General features: G+C 45.2%; 1 protein-coding gene across 2 annotated transcripts in view; it reads right to left on the bottom strand.

Annotated features, from left to right (window-relative positions):
• Nucleotides 1-18,901, bottom strand: part of GLB1L (galactosidase beta 1 like) — a 54,926-nt gene that overhangs the window by 12,876 nt on the left and 23,149 nt on the right. For both annotated transcript variants that reach the window (XM_073634341.1, XM_073634342.1), the window contains 8 exons: nt 16,451-16,631; nt 13,213-13,271; nt 11,127-11,248; nt 10,972-11,012; nt 9,276-9,394; nt 4,233-4,307; nt 210-299; nt 11-124 (listed from right to left, as the gene is read on the bottom strand). In XM_073634341.1, the coding sequence (XP_073490442.1) occupies nt 11-124; nt 210-299; nt 4,233-4,307; nt 9,276-9,394; nt 10,972-11,012; nt 11,127-11,248; nt 13,213-13,271; nt 16,451-16,631 (801 nt within the window). The remainder of the gene's footprint in view (nt 1-10; nt 125-209; nt 300-4,232; nt 4,308-9,275; nt 9,395-10,971; nt 11,013-11,126; nt 11,249-13,212; nt 13,272-16,450; nt 16,632-18,901) is intronic.

The following is an 18,901-nucleotide window of genomic DNA, read 5'->3' as shown; positions in this document are numbered from 1 at the left end:
GACTTATTACCCCGCCAACTGAAATGTACGCTCGGTCATGGATGCCATTAACTTGTGATGAGAGAGGAGTGAGGATCGGGATGTCTGAGGGTAGGCTGGTCCTATACCATACAAATCCAAAAACCTGAGACAGGACAGGGGACAAATTAGTTGAGTTTAGCAAAGATTATTTATTATATATACACACACAGCAAAAATGCAGACCTTACCTGTTTCATATCCTCAAAGGTAATTGGGTATTGGGTCACAAAGGGGTCACCTCTCGAGAAAACCTCTAAAAGATCCACAAGATCACCAATCTGTGTATTTAAAAGACCAATAAGGATACCAGTGTAAAAATAAAAAACAACATAGCCATATGCGATTACTAGAAAAAGGGCTATGAACAAAGTCAAGTGGATGAGAAAATAGATTTCATGAAATATTTAACATTTGTTGGGCGATCGTAGACCACCACAGAGGAACGATAATTCTGTATGGCCGATAATTACTATATTTTCCACTCAGCATTATAGGGTCAATAATTTAATTAATAGGCTTTGACACATTCTGAAAAATGACAAAACTGAGCCCGGTTTTACCAGATAGTTCTACCATTCTCTTCAAGAACGTGCCCTTCCTTAGGGATAGAGTAGCCCCCAAGCCTGGTAGAGAAACCTAAAATAGCCCAGACTGTTTAAAGGACTGTGTGGCTTCTTCCCTTGTATAAGATGTGGGATGTGAAAATGCACTAGTTCTAACACGTCTAGGGCCTCTTCTTTAAACTCCAAGTCACTGTACATTCTTATATTATTTGTGAATTTATAACTTACTCCACATGGAATCGTGTTTATGTACTGCAGAGCCCTATAGTAAATTGGAAGGGCCCCACGAGCACTGCAAACTACGGCCAATGAGCACATTGCAAATGTTAACAAGGAGCTCAAGGGTCATGGCCTTTCTAGGCATTATTCCCTAGTGCATAATAAAGACCCCACACGTCTTAAATCGGAGTTCCACCCAAAAGTGGAACTTCTGCTTTAAGCACTCCTCACCCTCTTACATGCTACATTTGCATGTCATTTTTTTTTGGGGGGGGGGGGGGGGGCGGGTACTGAGTCTTGACAGGTACCCAGCTCCCACTTCCACTCATGCCGCCTAGGTGATGACTCCTCTCCCCTTCCCTCCCTCCCTCCCTGCAATCCTCTGGGACACTTCACAGGTCCCAGAAGATTGCCTGGCTACTGAGAAGGCGCAGCGTGACTTGCGCATGCACAGTGAGCACCTGGCTGTGAAGCCGCAAGCTGTCACAGCCAGGTGCCCACCCTTGCAATGCCGCCATCGCCAGAGAGGAGAGGGAGATGACCGAGGCTTCATGCGGCCGCATCGCTGGACCGTGGGACAGGTGTGCGTTTATTAAAAGTCTGCAGCTACACTTTTTTGTAGCTGCTGACTTTTTTTAATTTTTTTTATTTAAACTTCTTTTTATTCAAATTTTCATAAATTATCATAACAAAAATACACGAGGCAACATACCTGCTCCGCCCGATTTGCCTCGCAGGGCCGCTATACATTCAGAACTAACATAGTTTAACTGCCTCAATAAAGAAAAACAGCCCAAGGGCAAAACACTGGCGCTTTCTTTTACATTATCTATCTCATCTCATGCCCAAGAGCGGAATGATCGTATTTTCTCTAGGTGGTATGGCTGCCCCACTATTCTACATAAATTGGATCCTAATGTATCGGACATATGCTAGAGATGCTTGCGGGCCCCCGGCACCATTACACACATTTGGGGTATGTACTCATGCGTTTCCCCGCTTTTGGGATCCTCTAACTCTATGACAAAACTGTAGGGGAAAAATATCCCAATGAACCCCGCTTAACGGTCCTATCTATGTTGCCGGGATCCTACAAGCCAATCAAAAAGCTTAATTCGCCATTTGCTGACAGCTGCCCGTTCTGTTATTGCTAGACCTTGGCATCAACCGGTGGTCCCCTCTCTAGCTGATTGGGCCTGTGAAGTGGACAGGATCGAACATATAGAACGGACGGTAGCGTGGGCTACTGATAAAAGTGAGTCCCACACTATTATGTGGACTGTTTGGTTACACTTCCGGTTCTCCTCTGATTTTGATTCTTTTGTATCGGGTATAGCTAATGCTGTATCCCCTGGGCCCTCTCATGAGTAGCTTGATATACCCTCTCCTCACTCCCCCCCACCCACCCTTTCCTTTTTTTTTTTTTTTTTTTTCTCGCTTCTCTTCTTCTCCGCCTCCTTTCTTACCTTTATAAGATTATGGCGATTTTACCGGTAGTGCCACCACATTTTCAGGGCATATATGTTGAGCCTTGTTTTTTCTTTTTTATACACCTTTGTTTCTGGTGGACTACTGATTACTTGATATACCATTACTTCACTTATTTCTCCATGCCTTAATGACATATAATTGATTCTGCTTATGGGATACACAGTGGCGGCTGGTGCTCAAAATTTTTGTGGGGGCGCAAACAAACTGAAAAATACTGACCCCCCCCCCCCATCAATTGCAGCCCCACTGTGCCCATCATATGCAGTCATGTGTGCCCATCATACGCAGCCATGTGTGCCCGTCATACGCAGCCACTTTTGCCCGTCATACGCAGCCACTTTTGCCCGTCATACGCAGCCACTTTTGCCCGTCATACGCAGCCACTTTTGCCCGTCATACGCAGCCACTTTTGCCCGTCATACGCAGCCACTTTTGCCCGTCATACGCAGCCACTGTTGCCCGTCATACGCAGCCACTGTTGCCCGTCATACGCAGCCACTTTTGCCCGTCATACGCAGCCACTTTTGCCCATCAAACGCAGCCACTTTTGCCCGTCATACGCAGCCACTTGTGCCCGTCAAACGCAGCCACTGTTGTGCCTCTCATATGCAGCCACTGTTGTGCCTCTTATATGCAGCCACTGTTGTGCCCATCATATGCAGCCACTGTGCCCACCGACCCCCCCCGCGCCACTCGCGGGGCTTGTGGCTCTGGCAGCACAATCCAACCCCCCCCCCTGCGCGTGGCTCTGACATTGTTGCACTTACCGCGACCTCTGCTCCAGAGTGCGTCTCCAAGTCCTCCGCTCCTCTTCCTAAGCGCCAGGCATCCCATAGGGTGGCCTGGCGCTTTGGCCAATCAGGAAACAGGTCTGACGCCCTGCCTCCTGATTGGCAGGGAGGAAGGTTAGTGTGAAAATAGTGAAAATTAATTCGCTATCGTCACACATATGGGTGGGATCAGGGCGCACTCTCTATGCCCCGAGCCCACCCTATTTTGAAGCCTATTAGAGCCTCTGGCTCTAATCAGGTGCTTCAAAAAGTACCACCCCCTCCCCCCCCCCCCCATAGGAATCCATCCTGAAAGGGGGCCGGGCGCATGGATGGGGGGGGGCGGCGGCGCACGGGCCGCCACTGGTGATAATGTTCTTTTATTGTTCTTCCGATCTTAATGTATACTTGTACACTCATTGGAATTGTGTTATTCTTTGCCTGTGTTTATTCGTTATTGTTCAAGAATGTTTTAAACTTAATAAAAACAGATTCAACATTAAAAAGGGAAAGTTTATTTTTGACGAGCCAGCAACTGGAGTGGTTTGTTTCCTAAAGGACTCTGTCTGGGTTTTTATAACTGGCTTTGGTGTTGTCTGATCATGTGTTCCTGTCCCCTGATGACATCAAACACATCAGTCGGAGTAAACGACGAAACGCATCGGGATGAGCAAATGATCTGATGCCATGATGCACGCCGAGCAGGGTGGCTGTGCTTCCATATTTTGTGCTTGTATCATTTTAAAAATAAAAAAAGGAGGATTTAAAAAAATAAGAAAAACTGTATTACATTATGTGGGGCCTTTTCTTTTAATCTGGTCATGACCTAATCACTGACCTCATACACTTTAGGGGTCTTGTCATCTGGTAAGAGGTCTGTGGTTTGTGGAGGAGATTGTCACTGGCTGCCCTATTTGTCACGGTTGTGACATTGCTTCATATGTTACATCAGCAGATGCCGGATTTTCATACAGTGTTTTTTTTTATTTTTTATATAAAACTTTTACATTTCACATGAACTTATCTATATGGAGTTGTAATTTTTATTATTGTTTGCGCAATTAAAATGCACTATAAAAGTCTGTGATTTATATTTTGATAATGTATTTTTAAAGTACAGCACTTGGCTTCCATCATAGCCATATATTTATATAAATCAGGTACTTACCTTATTCAAAGAGACTAAACCATAGTAATATTTAGGAGTGGGAGGAGGAAAGGGTCCTTCTGGCACTGACTGGAACTGAAAAAAAATTATTAGAAAAAATATTACAATTACGATTAGTGTTAAGAAATCTAATCAACAGTAATTGTGTTTGTAAGAATCCGATGCATTATCACCACTAAAAATGCATCCAAAGAAAAAAAAAAAAAAAACAATAAAAAAAAAAAAAACAAGAGTGTTTGTTGCTGCTGAACACTTCCCACATCCAATACTGTACAGATATATAACAAAAGTTCATCGCAGCCTCACAAAACTTTCCTCATCAGATGCACATCTATATACTGTATATATATTGGTGTGAAAAATCTCTAATATTTGTTTATTTTTGTGTTTCTCACATTTACCAATCACCTACTATTACAATGTCCAAAAAAATAAATAAATACAATTTAACACAATTCCTTTGTGTTCTTATGTGTTTTCCTTAAAAAAAATTTTTTTTTTTTTTCTGTGCCCAACGGTGCTCTACAGTGCAAATACACATTCCTTAATTATAGTCACCATACTGTGCTCCACAACCTGTCACACCATATGCTTGCCTGGATAGTGGATCTGTATAGCGATACACTGTTATCAAAAGTATTGGGACGCCTACCTTTACACGCGCATGAATTTTAATGGCATCCCAGTCTTAGTCCGTAGGGTTCAATATTGAGTTGGCCCGCCCTTTGCAGCTATAAGAGCTTCAACTCTTCTGGGAAGGCCGTCCACAAGGTTTAGGAGTGTGTCTATGGGAAGGTTTGACTGATGTTGGACAAGAAGGCCTGGCTCACAGTCTCCACTCTAATTCATTCCAAAGGTATTCTTTAGGGTTGAGATTAGGACTCTGTGCAGGACAGTTCCTCCACCCCAAACTCGCTCATCCATATCTTTATGGACCTTGCTTTGTAAACTGGTGCGCAGTCATGTTGGAACAGGAAGGAGCCATCCCCAAACTGTTCCCACAAAGTTGGGAGCATGAAATTGTACAAAATGACCTTGCTTTGTGCTCTGGTTCATATCATTTGGTGGAGGGGGGATTATGATGTGGGGTTGTTTTTCAGGGGTTGATCTTGGCCCCTTAGTTCCAGTGAAGGGAACTTTTAAGGCATCAGCATATCAAGACATTTTGGACAATTTCATGCTTCCAACTTTGTGGGAACAGTTTGGGGATGACCCCTTCCTGTTCCAACATAACTGCACACCAGTGCACAAAGCAAGGTCCTTAAAGACATGGATGAGCGAGTTTGGGGTGGAGGAACTTGACTGATCTACACAGTTCTGTCCTCAACCTGATAGAACAACTTTGGGATGAATTGGAGCGGAGACTGCGAGCCAAGTTTTTTTTTTTTTTTTTTTTTTTCCTCATCAGTGCCTGACCTCACAAATGCACTTCTGGAAGAATGGTCAAACGTTTCCATAGACACACTCCTAAACCTTGTGGACGGCCTTCCCAGAAGAGGTGAAGCTGTTATAACTGCAAAGGGTGGGCCAACTCAATATTGAACCCTACAGACTAAGACTGGGATGCCACTAAAGTTCATGTGGGTGTAAAGGCAGGCGTCCCAATACTTTTGGTAATACAGTGTAGGTCACTTCGCGCTCTCCCCTATATTCCAACCGCCAACAACGGTCTCTCCAAATTTAAAGCCCTCTTCGCTTTAATTTTTTTTAAATTAATTATGTGTCTATTTTACTTCGTAGAACTCCAACCAAAACTTTTTTTAGTTTTCCATACAGTGAAGACAAGTTAAAACCCTGGCATGTTTTATTTGGTGTCACATCACCCCCAAAAAGCATTAAAAATCTCATGCAGGTTCTAACCCTTTCCTGCTCTAATCAAACAAAAAAGAAAATGTTTTGGCCGGAGTTCTATTTCAAAATAACTTCACATCAAAGGTTCCCCCATCACATTAGATGTCCCCCCATTATATTAGAGCATGCCCTTCATGTCACAGTTACCCCATCACATCAGAGGCCCCCTTACATTACAGCACGCCCTTCACATCAGAGGTCTCCCATCACATCAGAGGCCCCCTTACATTACAGCATGCCCTTCACGTCAGAGGTCTCCCATCACATCAAAGGCCCCCTTTTATATCAGAGGTCCCCCCGTCACATTACAGTTCCCCCCATCACATTAGAGCATGCCCTTCATGTCAGAGGTTCCCCATCACATTAGATGTTCCCCCATTATATTAGAGCACGCCCTTCACGTCACAGTTACCCCATCACATCAGAGGCCCCCTTACATTAGAGCATGCCCTTCACGTCAGAGGTCTCCCATCACATCAAAGGCCCCCTTTATATCGGCAGTGTTAATTTTGGCAGCAAAATTCAATTTAGTTTTAGTCTTAGGACTAAAATGGCATTTTAGTTTTAGTCCCATTTTAGTCTTCTGCAATTGTTTTAGTTTTAGTCGACTAAATCTCCAGTACATTTTAGTCGTCCAAAATCTAATGGGTGTAATTCAATTGTAAAGCATTAGTTAACAACTCTCTACAATTTGCAAACTCATTATATACTGCTGGAGTGAAAAATCTATTATGTTATTTATTATTACATTGAGGTGTGAACATGCACTACAGACCAGTGTTAATTTTGAAGTCAAATTTCATTTTAGTTTTAGTCTTATGCCCTGTACACACGGTCGGACATCGATCGGACATTCCGACAACAAAATCCATGGTTTTTTTCCGACGGATGTTGGCTCAAACTTGTCTTGCATACACACGGTCACACAAAGTTGTCGGAAAATCCGATCGTTCTGAACGCGGTGACGTAAAACACGTACGTCGGGACTATAAACGGGGCAGTGGCCAATAGCTTTCATCTCTTAATTTATTCTGAGCATGCGTGGCACTTTGTGCGTCGGATTTGTGTACACACGATCGGAATTTCCGACAACGGATTTTGTTGTCGGAAAATTTTATAGCCTGCTCTCAAACTTTGTGTTTCGGAAATTCCGATGGAAAATGTGTGATGGAGCCCACACACGATCGGAATTTCCGACAACAAGGTCCTATCACACATTTTCCGTCAGAAAATCCGACCGTGTGTACGGGGCATTAGTCTTTTGACTAAAATGGCATTTTAGTTTTAGTCCCATTTTAGTCATTTCAGTTGTTTTAGTTTTAGTCGACTAAAATAATATTCATTTAGTCGACTAAAATGTTTTAGTCGACGAAATTAACACTGTATATCAGAGGTCCTCCTTCACCTGAGAGGTTCCCCCATTACATTAGAGCATGCCCTTCACATCAGAGATCCCTCATCACATTAGATGTCCCCCCATTATATTAGAGCATGCCCTTCGTGTAACAGTTACCCCATCATGTCAGAGGTCCCCCATCACGTCAGAAGTCCCCCCATTAAATTAGAGCATGCCCTTCACATCAGAGGTCCCCCCATTACATCAGAGCATGCCCTTCATGTCAGAGGTCCCCCATCATATTAGATGTCTCCCCCCATTATATTAGAGCATGACTTTCATGTCAGAGGTCACTCATCACATTAGGGGCCCCTTTATGTCCCCCATTACATTAGAGCACGTCAGAGGTCTCTCATTACATCAGCCCCCGCCTTTATATCAGGAGGTTCCCCCATCACATTAGAGCACATCCTTGGCTCCTTTTATATCAGAATTAACCGTTCAAGTCAGAGTCATCTCACTCACATCAGAACCCTTACCCTATATATCAGTGCCCCCCCCCCCCCCCCCCATACATGAGAGCCCCTCATCACATCAGAGTCCCCCCTCCCAATCATACAGGCCCCCCCACCCCATCACAGACTCCCCCAATTACACAGTCCCCCATCACAGTGCCAGTGGTTGTTATGGTGCAGTCAGCACAGCCCCCCCATGGGAAACACTGCTCTAATTCAATAACGCAGAACAAGTATGCAGCAAATGAAGCCAGAACTCCTTATCTGTATACAAGTTTATAAAGTGCTTTTATTCTTTTTTCACCCTGACCTAACCTAACCCACCCTCCCTGTCCATTGATGAGCACTTCAATTGTGGAGGGGTGAAAGTCTTAGCTGTCCATGCCACGTCTGCTCATTATAGCCTCAGACTTCTATGGTGCTGTGCCCAAGAGGCCAGAGATTAATGGAGACGGTCCCATAGCACCATATGTTCTTCCTCCTGTCTAAACAGGACGCTTCTGCTGTCTGAGCATTCCTTTTTGGGCAGAAGCTTAAAGAGTTCGTTCACCTTTAATGGCCATTTTGCCAAAAATCCTCCATGCGTTCCAGTATCCCCAGTACATTATATTACTTACTACTTTTCTGCTAGTCAAATAGTTGCTCCTGTTCCCTTCCATGCATGTTAACTATGCTCAAGCTGCCCATAAAAACACATTACGTAGCTGACTCATCTCCATCCTGTCATAACGACACGACAGGCCAACATTAGAAGTGCGCCCCGACAGCGCTCTGGCTCGATCAAACACCATGCATGCGCTGTGTATTCTCTCAGCTACTGCAGATGGGGTGCACTGTTTGAGTATGCCAGAGCGGTCCCTGGGGGCATACTTCTAACATCTGGGGGGGGTCAGCTACTTAAGGACAAGGTGCAAATGAACAACAGGTATAGAGGAAGAAAGGAGCAACTATTTGAACAGCAATGGGGTGATATGTAATGTGGTGAAAATGATGAAATGCATGGGGGATTTTTTTTTTTTGGCCATTAAAGGTGAACAGACCCATTAACCCACAGGATCGTGAGAGGATCATATATGCCTGTCCAACCATTTACTAATGTCTATAGTCAGTTTGGAAAGCAACCAGTAGACATCAAACACTGGTATGGCACAAAGCTATGTAAGCTTTTACAAAGTGACTTTATCTTGAAAGCAATGTTTATAAACACAGTGCAAGTTAAAAATGTTTAATAACCCATAACCGCCAATGAGAAATCAGCTTTGACACTGTACTGTTTCATGGCTGCCAGTGCAAAGAACACATTGAATAGGTTATAGTGTATTAGTGCAGGAAGAGGGCTACCTTGCTAATCACAGATCGGATTGCCAGTAATTTATCGGTAGGGTCTCCCGCCTCTGTCAGAGGTGCGTCATAATCGTAGCTTGTTGTAATCGGCTTGTATGTATACTTGAAGTCGGCGCCTATTAATAAAAACAAGGTTACAATTTGTACAAATTTAAAAGGCATCTCTCAGCAATTCCAGCAAATTATCCCATGAATGGCAGAGATTCTCAACCATAACGATGGGTACTTCTAGCAGGTTCATTAGCCCTCAGCTTGTAAAAGCATTGCAAACCTTCCTACCTGCGCCTAGTGTTTTTCACCTGCATTGATCATGTCGTTTCATGGTGTCGTTTGTTGCCCTGTACACACAGCTTATAGTACAGTAAATCTTCACATACCGGGGTCAGAAGCTTCTGTTTGTGTTCAAACATGAGGTATGCCCCATGCCACTGCACAGCTTAATGCATAACCTCTGTCTGTAGTCTAAGAACTGATACTTCCTGTGAAGAAATTACTAATCTCACAATTCCTGGGTCTCTAAGTCTAGCATACTGCAGGTGAGAGCTGCACGGTAATTAGAGCTGACACAGACACAAACAGGCAGAGCAATGAAGGGAAGAGATGTGTTTCATCACACTAGTACTCCCACATTTGTGATGCAACACAGAGGAAACGGAGAGGCATGTATTGGATGCTGTGTGACCCAGAACAAGAAATTGCCTGTCCCTTTAGCGAATAGGGACAAGCTAAGTGAATGAATACATGAACATAAAGGAATTGATCTGTGGTGACACTACAAACTGCAGACCACAACGTGTAAGCCCATTCTTACAAGGTAAGGCAAACAAACAACACAGGGAACTCAACTACACGAACACCAAGTTATAACTACAAAAACATTTAAAAGTGTGCAATTCCTTTAAAGTCCACCTTCAGACAATGTTTTTGTAATTCTGGATAGAGTCAGTGTCACAGTCAGGGCTCGGAGACCAGTAGCTATTGGCAGTCAAGAGATTCCCACCGACCAGCAGGATAAATACACAAGCAGATCAACCTGGTAGATGATGCACGCTCAGAGTCTAAGCACTAGCTGGTATTCACCAGAGCGCCTGATGGTGGAGATGGGTTTTGCTACGTGTCAGTACCAGGTCGCAGTCCTCGGGATCGCCCCACCAGGAGGTGAGCAAGGCTGGGGTCTGGTTGCAGATGTAGCAGGTAGGGATCGAACAGAAGTGTAGTCAGCAATAAGCCAAAGGTCAGTAACAAATGGTTGCAGGTTGGGAGCAAGCAGAAGCATAGTCAAGGAACAAGCCAAGGTCAGTAGTGAAGATATAGAATACGGCAGGAGTGTAAGGAGCATGATATTGACTGGAGAAAAGCACAATAATCTGGCAAACAGGAAGTGCAAGGACATGGCTTAAATAGGAAGTTCATGGGAGAAGCAAGGAGGTTCACAAGAAACAAGGTACAAGATTGTCTTAGGGTTCAGACAGGGTGTTTCGCAGCATCTCAGGTGGCTCAGCAAGGCAAGCTATTGCCAACACACAACAGAGGTTGTGGGTTCAGCTTCTAGTAACATTAGGGAAGAACTAGAACCCCACTGTTGTATATTTTTTTTTTTTGCCGTTAACCTCTTTGGAAGATTTTTCCATTACCTTCTAACCCACTGCTGCCTACCATCAGAGCTTACATTTTAAATAAAACCATCTCTTACCATTCCAGTAGCCAAAGTTGGTGCCTCCTTCAAACATATACCTGCATAGGAAGTACATAAAACAGGTTAGGTCAGATGTCAACGCTGTCCACCCCAACCAGTCATCCCATTAACAGGTGACCATGGCTCATAATTCGGCCCAGTCTAGAGCTCACATATTGACGCTGGCTCCAGTTTCCAGAATGTCTTGTAGACCTTGGCTCACTTGTTCAGCTGAGCTGCTAGCGTGTTTCTCCCCCCAGTAGTCCAACCACCCAGTGTAATACTCAGAATTTACCTGAAACAAAAAAGCATGGAAGAGTATGTCAGAGGTCCCGTCACATTAATTCATTTTCTATCCAATATTTCAACAGAGCTTTTCCAGGTAAAAAAAAGAACTGGCACCGTTTACATCTGCCAGTGCCGGAAGTGACATCATGACGCCGCTTCCGGCCTCTCAGGGTCATAGAGATGGCCAGGGACCATCCAGTCCACGGCCAGCTCTATGGTAATACACCGCCTCCACGGGATCGCTCAGATCGTTAATCCGGCCACCTGATCGCACGGGAGAGCCCAGAAAGGTACCAGAGGGATGGCAGAAGGGGGGGGGGCTCGTATAAAAGCCTATAAAAGCAATCCAGTGGCTGAATAGCTGCTAGGATGGCTTTTAAATTAGAGGGAATCACCGGCTGAAAACAAAGATATCTGAATGACGCCTGTAGTTGCAGTTGTAGTGTCATTCTACGGGCGGGAAGTGGTTAAAAGGCCTCCTCTGTGTATATGTTTTTTAAACAAAATCAAACAGTTTCTCTGCTGGTATAATTTGATATAAATACAATTTTGAAGTTTGATCGATGCATGTGTGTACTTTTCTGGGGGGTAGTGCTCCATTATAGTCGTCCTATCCTTTTTGCTGTCCTCTTGGACAGTTACCCTTTGTGCTTTACTTTGGGATGTGGTGCTAGATTGAATCTGTGGCACTCCTTTTATACTTTTTGATATTAGATGGAGCTGACCATAGGGATTACTCTATTAGAGAAATTACAGCCAAAATGTGTGCAGCATACACAAATGTGTTGGACATTTATTAGATCCCTTAGTCATGATGCCAAACACACTAAAAAGTAGATTTTGGATTCATATACACTTTCATTTCCTAACATGGTCCCAAAAAAGGAAAGAAATTATGTGAATGACTGTTGATGGCAAATCCTCCTCTTTACCATCCTTCTAGTTCCTCTCTGTGAGCACTGTTGTATTATGATCAAGGGCTGTCTACACACACTATATTGTCAAAAGTATTGGGACGCCTGCCTTTACACACACATGAACTTTAATGGCATCCCAGTCTTAGTCCGTAGGGTTCAATATTGGATCGGCCCACCCTTTGCAACTATAACAGCTTCAACTATTCTGGGAAGGCCGTCCACAAGGTTTAGGAGTGTGTCACTTTGGGAATGTTTGACCATTCTTCCAAAAGTGCATTTGTGAGGTCAGGCACTGATGTTGGATGGGAAGGCCTGGCTCGCAATTTCCACTCTAATTCATCCCAAAGGTGTTCCTATTGGGTTGAGGTCAGGACTCTGTGCGGGCCAGTCAAGTTCCTCCACCCCAAACTCGCTCATCCAGGTTTTTATGGACCTTGCTTTGTGCACTGGTCCAAATCATTTGGTGGGGGGGGGGGGATTATGGTGTGGGGTTGCTTTTCAGGGGTTGGGCTTGGCCCCTTAGTTCCAGTGAAGGGAACTTTTAAGGCGTCAGCATACCAAGACATTTTGGACAATTTCATGCCCCCAAATTTGTGGGAACAGTTTGGGGATGGCCCCTTCCTGTTCCAAGATGACTGCGCACCAGTGCACAAAGCAAGGTCCATAAAGACATGGATGAGCGAATTTGGGGTGGAGGAACTTAACTGGCCTGCACAGAGTCCTGACCTCAACCTGATAGAACACCTTTGGGATGAATTAGAGCAGAGACTGCGAGCCAGACCTTTTCGTCCAACATCAGTGCTTGACCTCACAAATGCGCTTCTGGACGAACGGTCAAACATTCCCATAGACACACTCCTAAACCTTGTGGACAGCCTTCCCAGAAGAGTTGAAGCTGTTATAGCGGCAAAGGGTGGGCCAACTCAATATTGAACCCTACGGACTAAGACTGGGATGAAATTAAAGTTCATGTGCGTGTAAAGGCAGGCGTCCCAATACTTTTGCCAATATAGTGTATGTTCTTTTTATATGTTATAAGGGGATGACACATTACCAGAGGTCCTCTGGGCTGCACTCTTCGCAGTAATTCAAAGGCTTTTGTAGCATTGTCCACTGAAACGAAACATAAAAAGATATTTGGTATTAGGAATCATTACAGACCTGTTCTATTTACATTCTTTCCTTCTGCATTTTGCATGTTATACAAGTCATATCAGTCATGAGCTGGGACAGTCACTTCCCCAATCAAACATCCATATTCTGGTTCCCATTACAGACTGGTTTCATACACGTCCCCTACAGGGCATTTTCTCTTCTCTTATGTTGTAGGCTGCATTCGCTGTATAGCATTTTGTGAATGCTCACAAAACACGTAAAAAACGTGGGTTGCGCTTGCGGTTCCATTCATTATTAATGGCACCACAAACGCGGCAAGCAGACACGCATTTTCCATGCAAAAAAAGTGTGGCCTAAAAAAAGGTGCATGAACTACTTTGCATAGGCAGCCCATTGAAGCTAACTGGCTGCCCTATGCGGGTAGCACAACAACATGCAAAAAAAATACATCTGTAATGCCTGATGTTGCTCATTATAGTGTGAAAGGGTCCCTAAGGCTACCCTCTAAAGCAGTCCCTACCCAAAGACGTAACACGTAAGGGTAGAGCAAATATGGTGACATCATCACGTCTGCCAACTTGACTCAGATGAGAGAGCAGTACTTGCTGTTTCCAATCTTCATCCCAGATAGCAAGTATAATTTGCCACATATTTGTGGCAGTGTTGAATTGTAAGTCCGTTACCTTGCTGCACATTTTCACTGGTAAGTTGTACACTTGCAGAGCACTTGAAGCCACTTGAAGCACAAGTTCTAGTTGACACTTTTCCAATTTGTAGCAAATTTGCGTGGCAAGTCTCTAGCAAGTGCAAAGTTGCAGTGGCGAGTCTACAGCAAGAGCTCTGCAAGTCACAGTGACCCCTGTGGTGGGATGACTATTGCACAACATAACTGAACCAGAACTTGCAGAATGTTTGCAAAGAAAGTTTCTCTGCCCCCCCCATCCCCACCCCAAAGCACCTCGTCCCCATGTTGATGGGGACAAGGGCCTCTTCCCCACATCCCGTGGTTGTGGGGGTCTGCGGGTGGGCTCTTATCAGAATCTTGAAACCCCCTTTAATAAGGGGGTTCCCAGATCCTGCCCCACCCTATGTGAATAAGTAGGGGTACCCCATTGTACCCCTACTCATTCACCAAAAAAAATTGTCACATGAAAAAAAACAAAAAAAAACAGACAGTTTTTGACAATTGCTTTATCCAAAATCCCAAAATAATGTCCCCCGATGTAGATCCATCATCAATCACACCACCAGCCAGACTGCCGCACGTGAAAAAAAAAAAAAATAGAAAAAAAAAAAAAAGCTCCGCACTCGTTGAAGGCCAACTGCCTACTGCCTGCTGCTCCATCTAACAGTTCTTAAACAGGTAAGGGGCAGGGCTACCCATGACATCACCTGGTGGCCCTGCCCCCTTGTAACTTCACCACCCGGTGCATGCTGGGGCATTGACGTCACAAGGGAGCAGGGCCACCACGTGACATCACCGGTGGTTCCACCCCTTACCTATTTAAGAAATGGCAGACAGAAGAGAGGGCAGTCGGCGGTTAGCCTTCAACGAGTGCCGACTTTTTTTCTGTTTTTATCGGGTCCGGCGGGCGGCGTGATTAACACTGGATCTACATCAGGGGACATTATTTTTGGATTTTTAATAAAGGAATTGTCAAAAATTGTGTTTGTGTTTTTTTTTTTTTATACTCCCCATACTCACATTGGGTTGGAGGGAGGGGCAGATTCCGATAAACCCCCTGCCTGCAGACCCCCACAACCACAGCCCAGGGTTGTGAGAAAGCGGCCATGTTGATAGGGACAAGGTGCTTTGGGGAGGGGGGAGCAGAGCCCCCCTGCCCCAAATCAATCCCCCCCTTCTGTGTTGAGAGCATGCAACTGGGTATGATTTAGAAGGGGGCATGCGCACTCGTCCCCTCCCTTTCCTTGCATGCTCGGATAAGGGTCTGGTATGGATTTGGGGGGGTGGAGACCCCCACGCTATTTTTTTTTTTTTTTATTTTGGCGTGGGGTTGCCCTCCAAATCCATACCAGGCCCTTCGGGTCGGATCTGGGAGAGGACTCCATGCCGGGTTTTTTTCACACATTTTTTTTGCCGGCATTTCTTTTTTTTACATTCTGCTGTCAGCGGGGAACCCTGCTGACAGCTGATGACCTATCGGTTGTTAAGTATGCGGCGGCCGGCTTCCTGGCCCGCTCCTTAGCAACCAGCTATATACAGGTAAAAAAACACAACATTTGAGTTTCTGGTGTGACTCCATTAAAGTCTATTACACGCAAAATGCAATCTGCTTTGGGGAAAAAAGTCCACGACCCTTTCCAAAAACGCACCGGCTGAAAAATGCACAGATGTGAACGTGTACAATAGGAAACCATGTTAAATGGACTGTAGTGCGTTTCTGCAAAATGCAATAGAGAGTAATGTCACCAGCACACCAGGACCTCCAAAACTTTAATCAGCGATCAAATAATTACAGCAAAAGGCAACGTTTCGGAGCCACGCAGGACCCCTTCATCAGGCATGTGACACATTACTGATGAAGGGGTCCTGCGTGGCTCCGAAACGTCGCCTTTTGCTGTAATTGTGTGATCTCTGATTAAAGTTTTGGACCCATTTTTGGAGATCCCGGTGTGCTGGAGATGTTACGCTCTATGACTATTTCTGGTTCCAGCCGGTGGTCGCTTCAGCACCCAATTGTAAACAGCCATTTCCGCAAGAAGGTGTGCGTTGGGAATAATGCTTTGCAAGTTCTGCAAAATGCAAAACGCACCAAAAAGCGCATAGGTTTGAACGTAGGGTGAGGGGCCATCATCTTTTGCTTTTGCTTGATTTGCTTGCTTGGGGGGTGGGAAGGACCGTCCAATCACATGACCACTAGGATTGGCTGTGGTCACATGATTGGACGTCGGTCCCACCAGTTCCAAATCAATACTAGAAATCGGTCACTGTGCCGGGAGCATGTAGTGGGCGCGCTCCCAGCACAGAAACTTTGCCCGTTCATAGACGCATATGTGCAGCTTGTGGCGGTTAAGCCCACCATCTTTTGCCGCCGCGCATATATACGTAATGTAGGCAGCAAGAGGTTAGAAAGGGCTGACTGTCTTGCAATAGGAATAGTCGCAGTAGCTGCCCGAACTCAGCGCGATTAAAAACAGCGATGTCTGCTACTGACCTGGTCCAAAGTCCACAGTGGCAAGGAGCCCCTGCAGGGACCCGCACCTGAGCTCTTTGTCAGTGTTGCCATCGGTTGTGAACAGAACGACATCATCGCCCAGGTAGATTCGGAAGATGGTCAGCAGATGGCGCAGGTAGCTATAATCACAGGCATGAAAGCTGCCGTACTCGTTCTCCAACTGCAGGAGACGACATAAAAACCGTTGTTAAAGCAGAGTTCCACCCATAAAAAAAAATTTTCATTACTGTGCAGCAAATATAATAAATTACATTTGGAGAATTTTTTTTTTTTAAACTTACCTTTTCATGCCTGTTGCTATGTGGTCCCTTCAAATCTTCCCCTTCCTCGCCGTGGCTCCTTACGTCACTTCCCTCGGCGCCTCCGCTCGCTAACGCTCCTGGGAGATGTGTGTTATCATTTCCCTGGAGTCAGTGGGCAGCGCCGAGGGCTTCGTTGCCATCACAACAGGGCGGGCACTTCCGCCGCCGCCGTCCGTTGTGATGGCAACCTGAGAAGTTGACGGCGCTACGACACTGTAAAAATGCGAATGCGCGAGAACGGGTGGTGCATGCTGGTGGCTCAGCTGCACCGTATCCCGGAACATTATTGCTTGTGGGCTTCACATGCCCACATCCAATATGGGAACGGCCTGGAAGCAATTTTATAAGTTGATTTTTTATATTAAACCGGACATCAGGGGACGAATTTTTCTAAAGACGTGAGTGTTAAATGTTATGACCTTAACAAATGTTTAAAAAAAAATATATATATATATGATGTCGTTGGAACTCCGCTTTAACATATTAAAAAATATCAGTGCTCTTTATTCTTCTATATTAAGTAGAACTTCCATCTCTCAATTAACATTGACTATTTTGAATCCCCATGCTGCTAGCGTTAATAAATAGATAGGAAAGTATATCATATTTACTTGTTTTAAACAGTTTTTTTTTACATTTCTTTAGTTACTTCCTGGTTTCTTGCCTAGGAAAATGATGTCATACCAGTGGCGGCTGGTACCTTTTTCTTGGGGGGGGGGGGGGGGGGGGGGGGTTGGGCGGCAAGCAAACCATCTGACACCACCCTGTTCGGTCGGTCCGTCAGTCAAAAGCCCCCCCCCCCCAAAAATGGAGTACCAGCCGCCACTGGTATGACACCATTTTCCTAGGCAAGAAATCAGGAAGTAACTAAATAAATGTAAAAAACTGTTTGAAACAAGTCAGTCAAAATCTCCAAAGTCACTCGGTTGATTGGCAAACCACCCAACCCCCCCCCCCCCCGTCGATCGCCTGTCCGCCCACCAGCCCTGCACTCACCTTAAACCTTAAAGCGGAGTTCCACCTATTTAAAAGTCAGCAGCTACAAAAAGTGTATCTTCTGACTTTTAAAAAACAGACACTCACCTGTTCCACGGTCCAGCGATGCGGCCGCCCGAAGCCTCGCTCTTCTCCCTCTTCACAGCTGGGCACGCACTGCGCATGCACAAACTGCGCTGTGCGTTATGAAGTGTCGGGCAATCTTCTGGGACCTGGGACGTGTCCCAGAAGATTGCAGGGAGGGAGGGGGAGAGGTGAACTTCCACTCGGCGCCGCAGCACCAGGAGAGAAAGTGGAAGCTGGGTACCTGTGAAAACTAGGCACCCGCTACCCCCCCCCCCCCTCAAAAAAAAGACATGCCAAATGTGGCATGTTAGGGGGTCACAAGTACTTAAAGCAGAAGTTCCACTTTTGAGTGGTACTCCGCTTTAAGGCTGCGTTCACACCTGTGTGTTTTGAACTGTGGGCAGAATCACTGCGATTCTGCCCACGATTTTAAAATTCTCTGCTAAAAATGACAAAATCGCACAAAACGCGCATTTCAGATGCCATACATTTTAATGGAACCTAAAAAAGCAGTGCGGTTCTGCCACGATAAATGGCGCTGCAATCGCAGCAAACCGCATCGCATGAAGCTTGTCGCCCCAAAAAAGGCTTTGGGTGGCATAGTGGTGTAGTGGATAGCTCTCTCGCCTAGCAGTAAAGAGGGTCGCTGGTTCAAATCCCAACCACAGCACTACCTGCCTGGAGTTTGCATGTTCTCCCTGTGCCTGCGTGGGTTTCCTCCGGGTACTCCGGTTTCCTCCCACACTCCAAAGACATGTTGGTAGGTTAATTGGATCCTGTCTAAATTGGCCCTAGTATGTGTATGTATGAGTGTGAGTTAGGGACCTTAGATTGTAAGCTCCTTGAGGGTAGTGACCGATGTGAATGTACAATGTATATGTAAAGTGCTGCGTAAATTGACGGCGCTATACAAGTACCTGAAATAAATAAAATGCAGTTTGCCGTGATTGCAGTGTGATTTATTATGCAGCAAAAGCGTCAGAACCTCACTGCGATTTTAGGTATCTGAAATGCTCGTTGTGCGATTTATCAGTTTAGCAGAACGTTTTGAAATCGCTGGCAGAAT

This window comes from Aquarana catesbeiana, linkage group LG06 (genome assembly GCF_042186555.1).
Source record: "Aquarana catesbeiana isolate 2022-GZ linkage group LG06, ASM4218655v1, whole genome shotgun sequence".
Classification (NCBI taxonomy): domain Eukaryota; kingdom Metazoa; phylum Chordata; class Amphibia; order Anura; family Ranidae; genus Aquarana; species Aquarana catesbeiana.
This window is presented reverse-complemented; position numbering and strand designations above follow the sequence as displayed.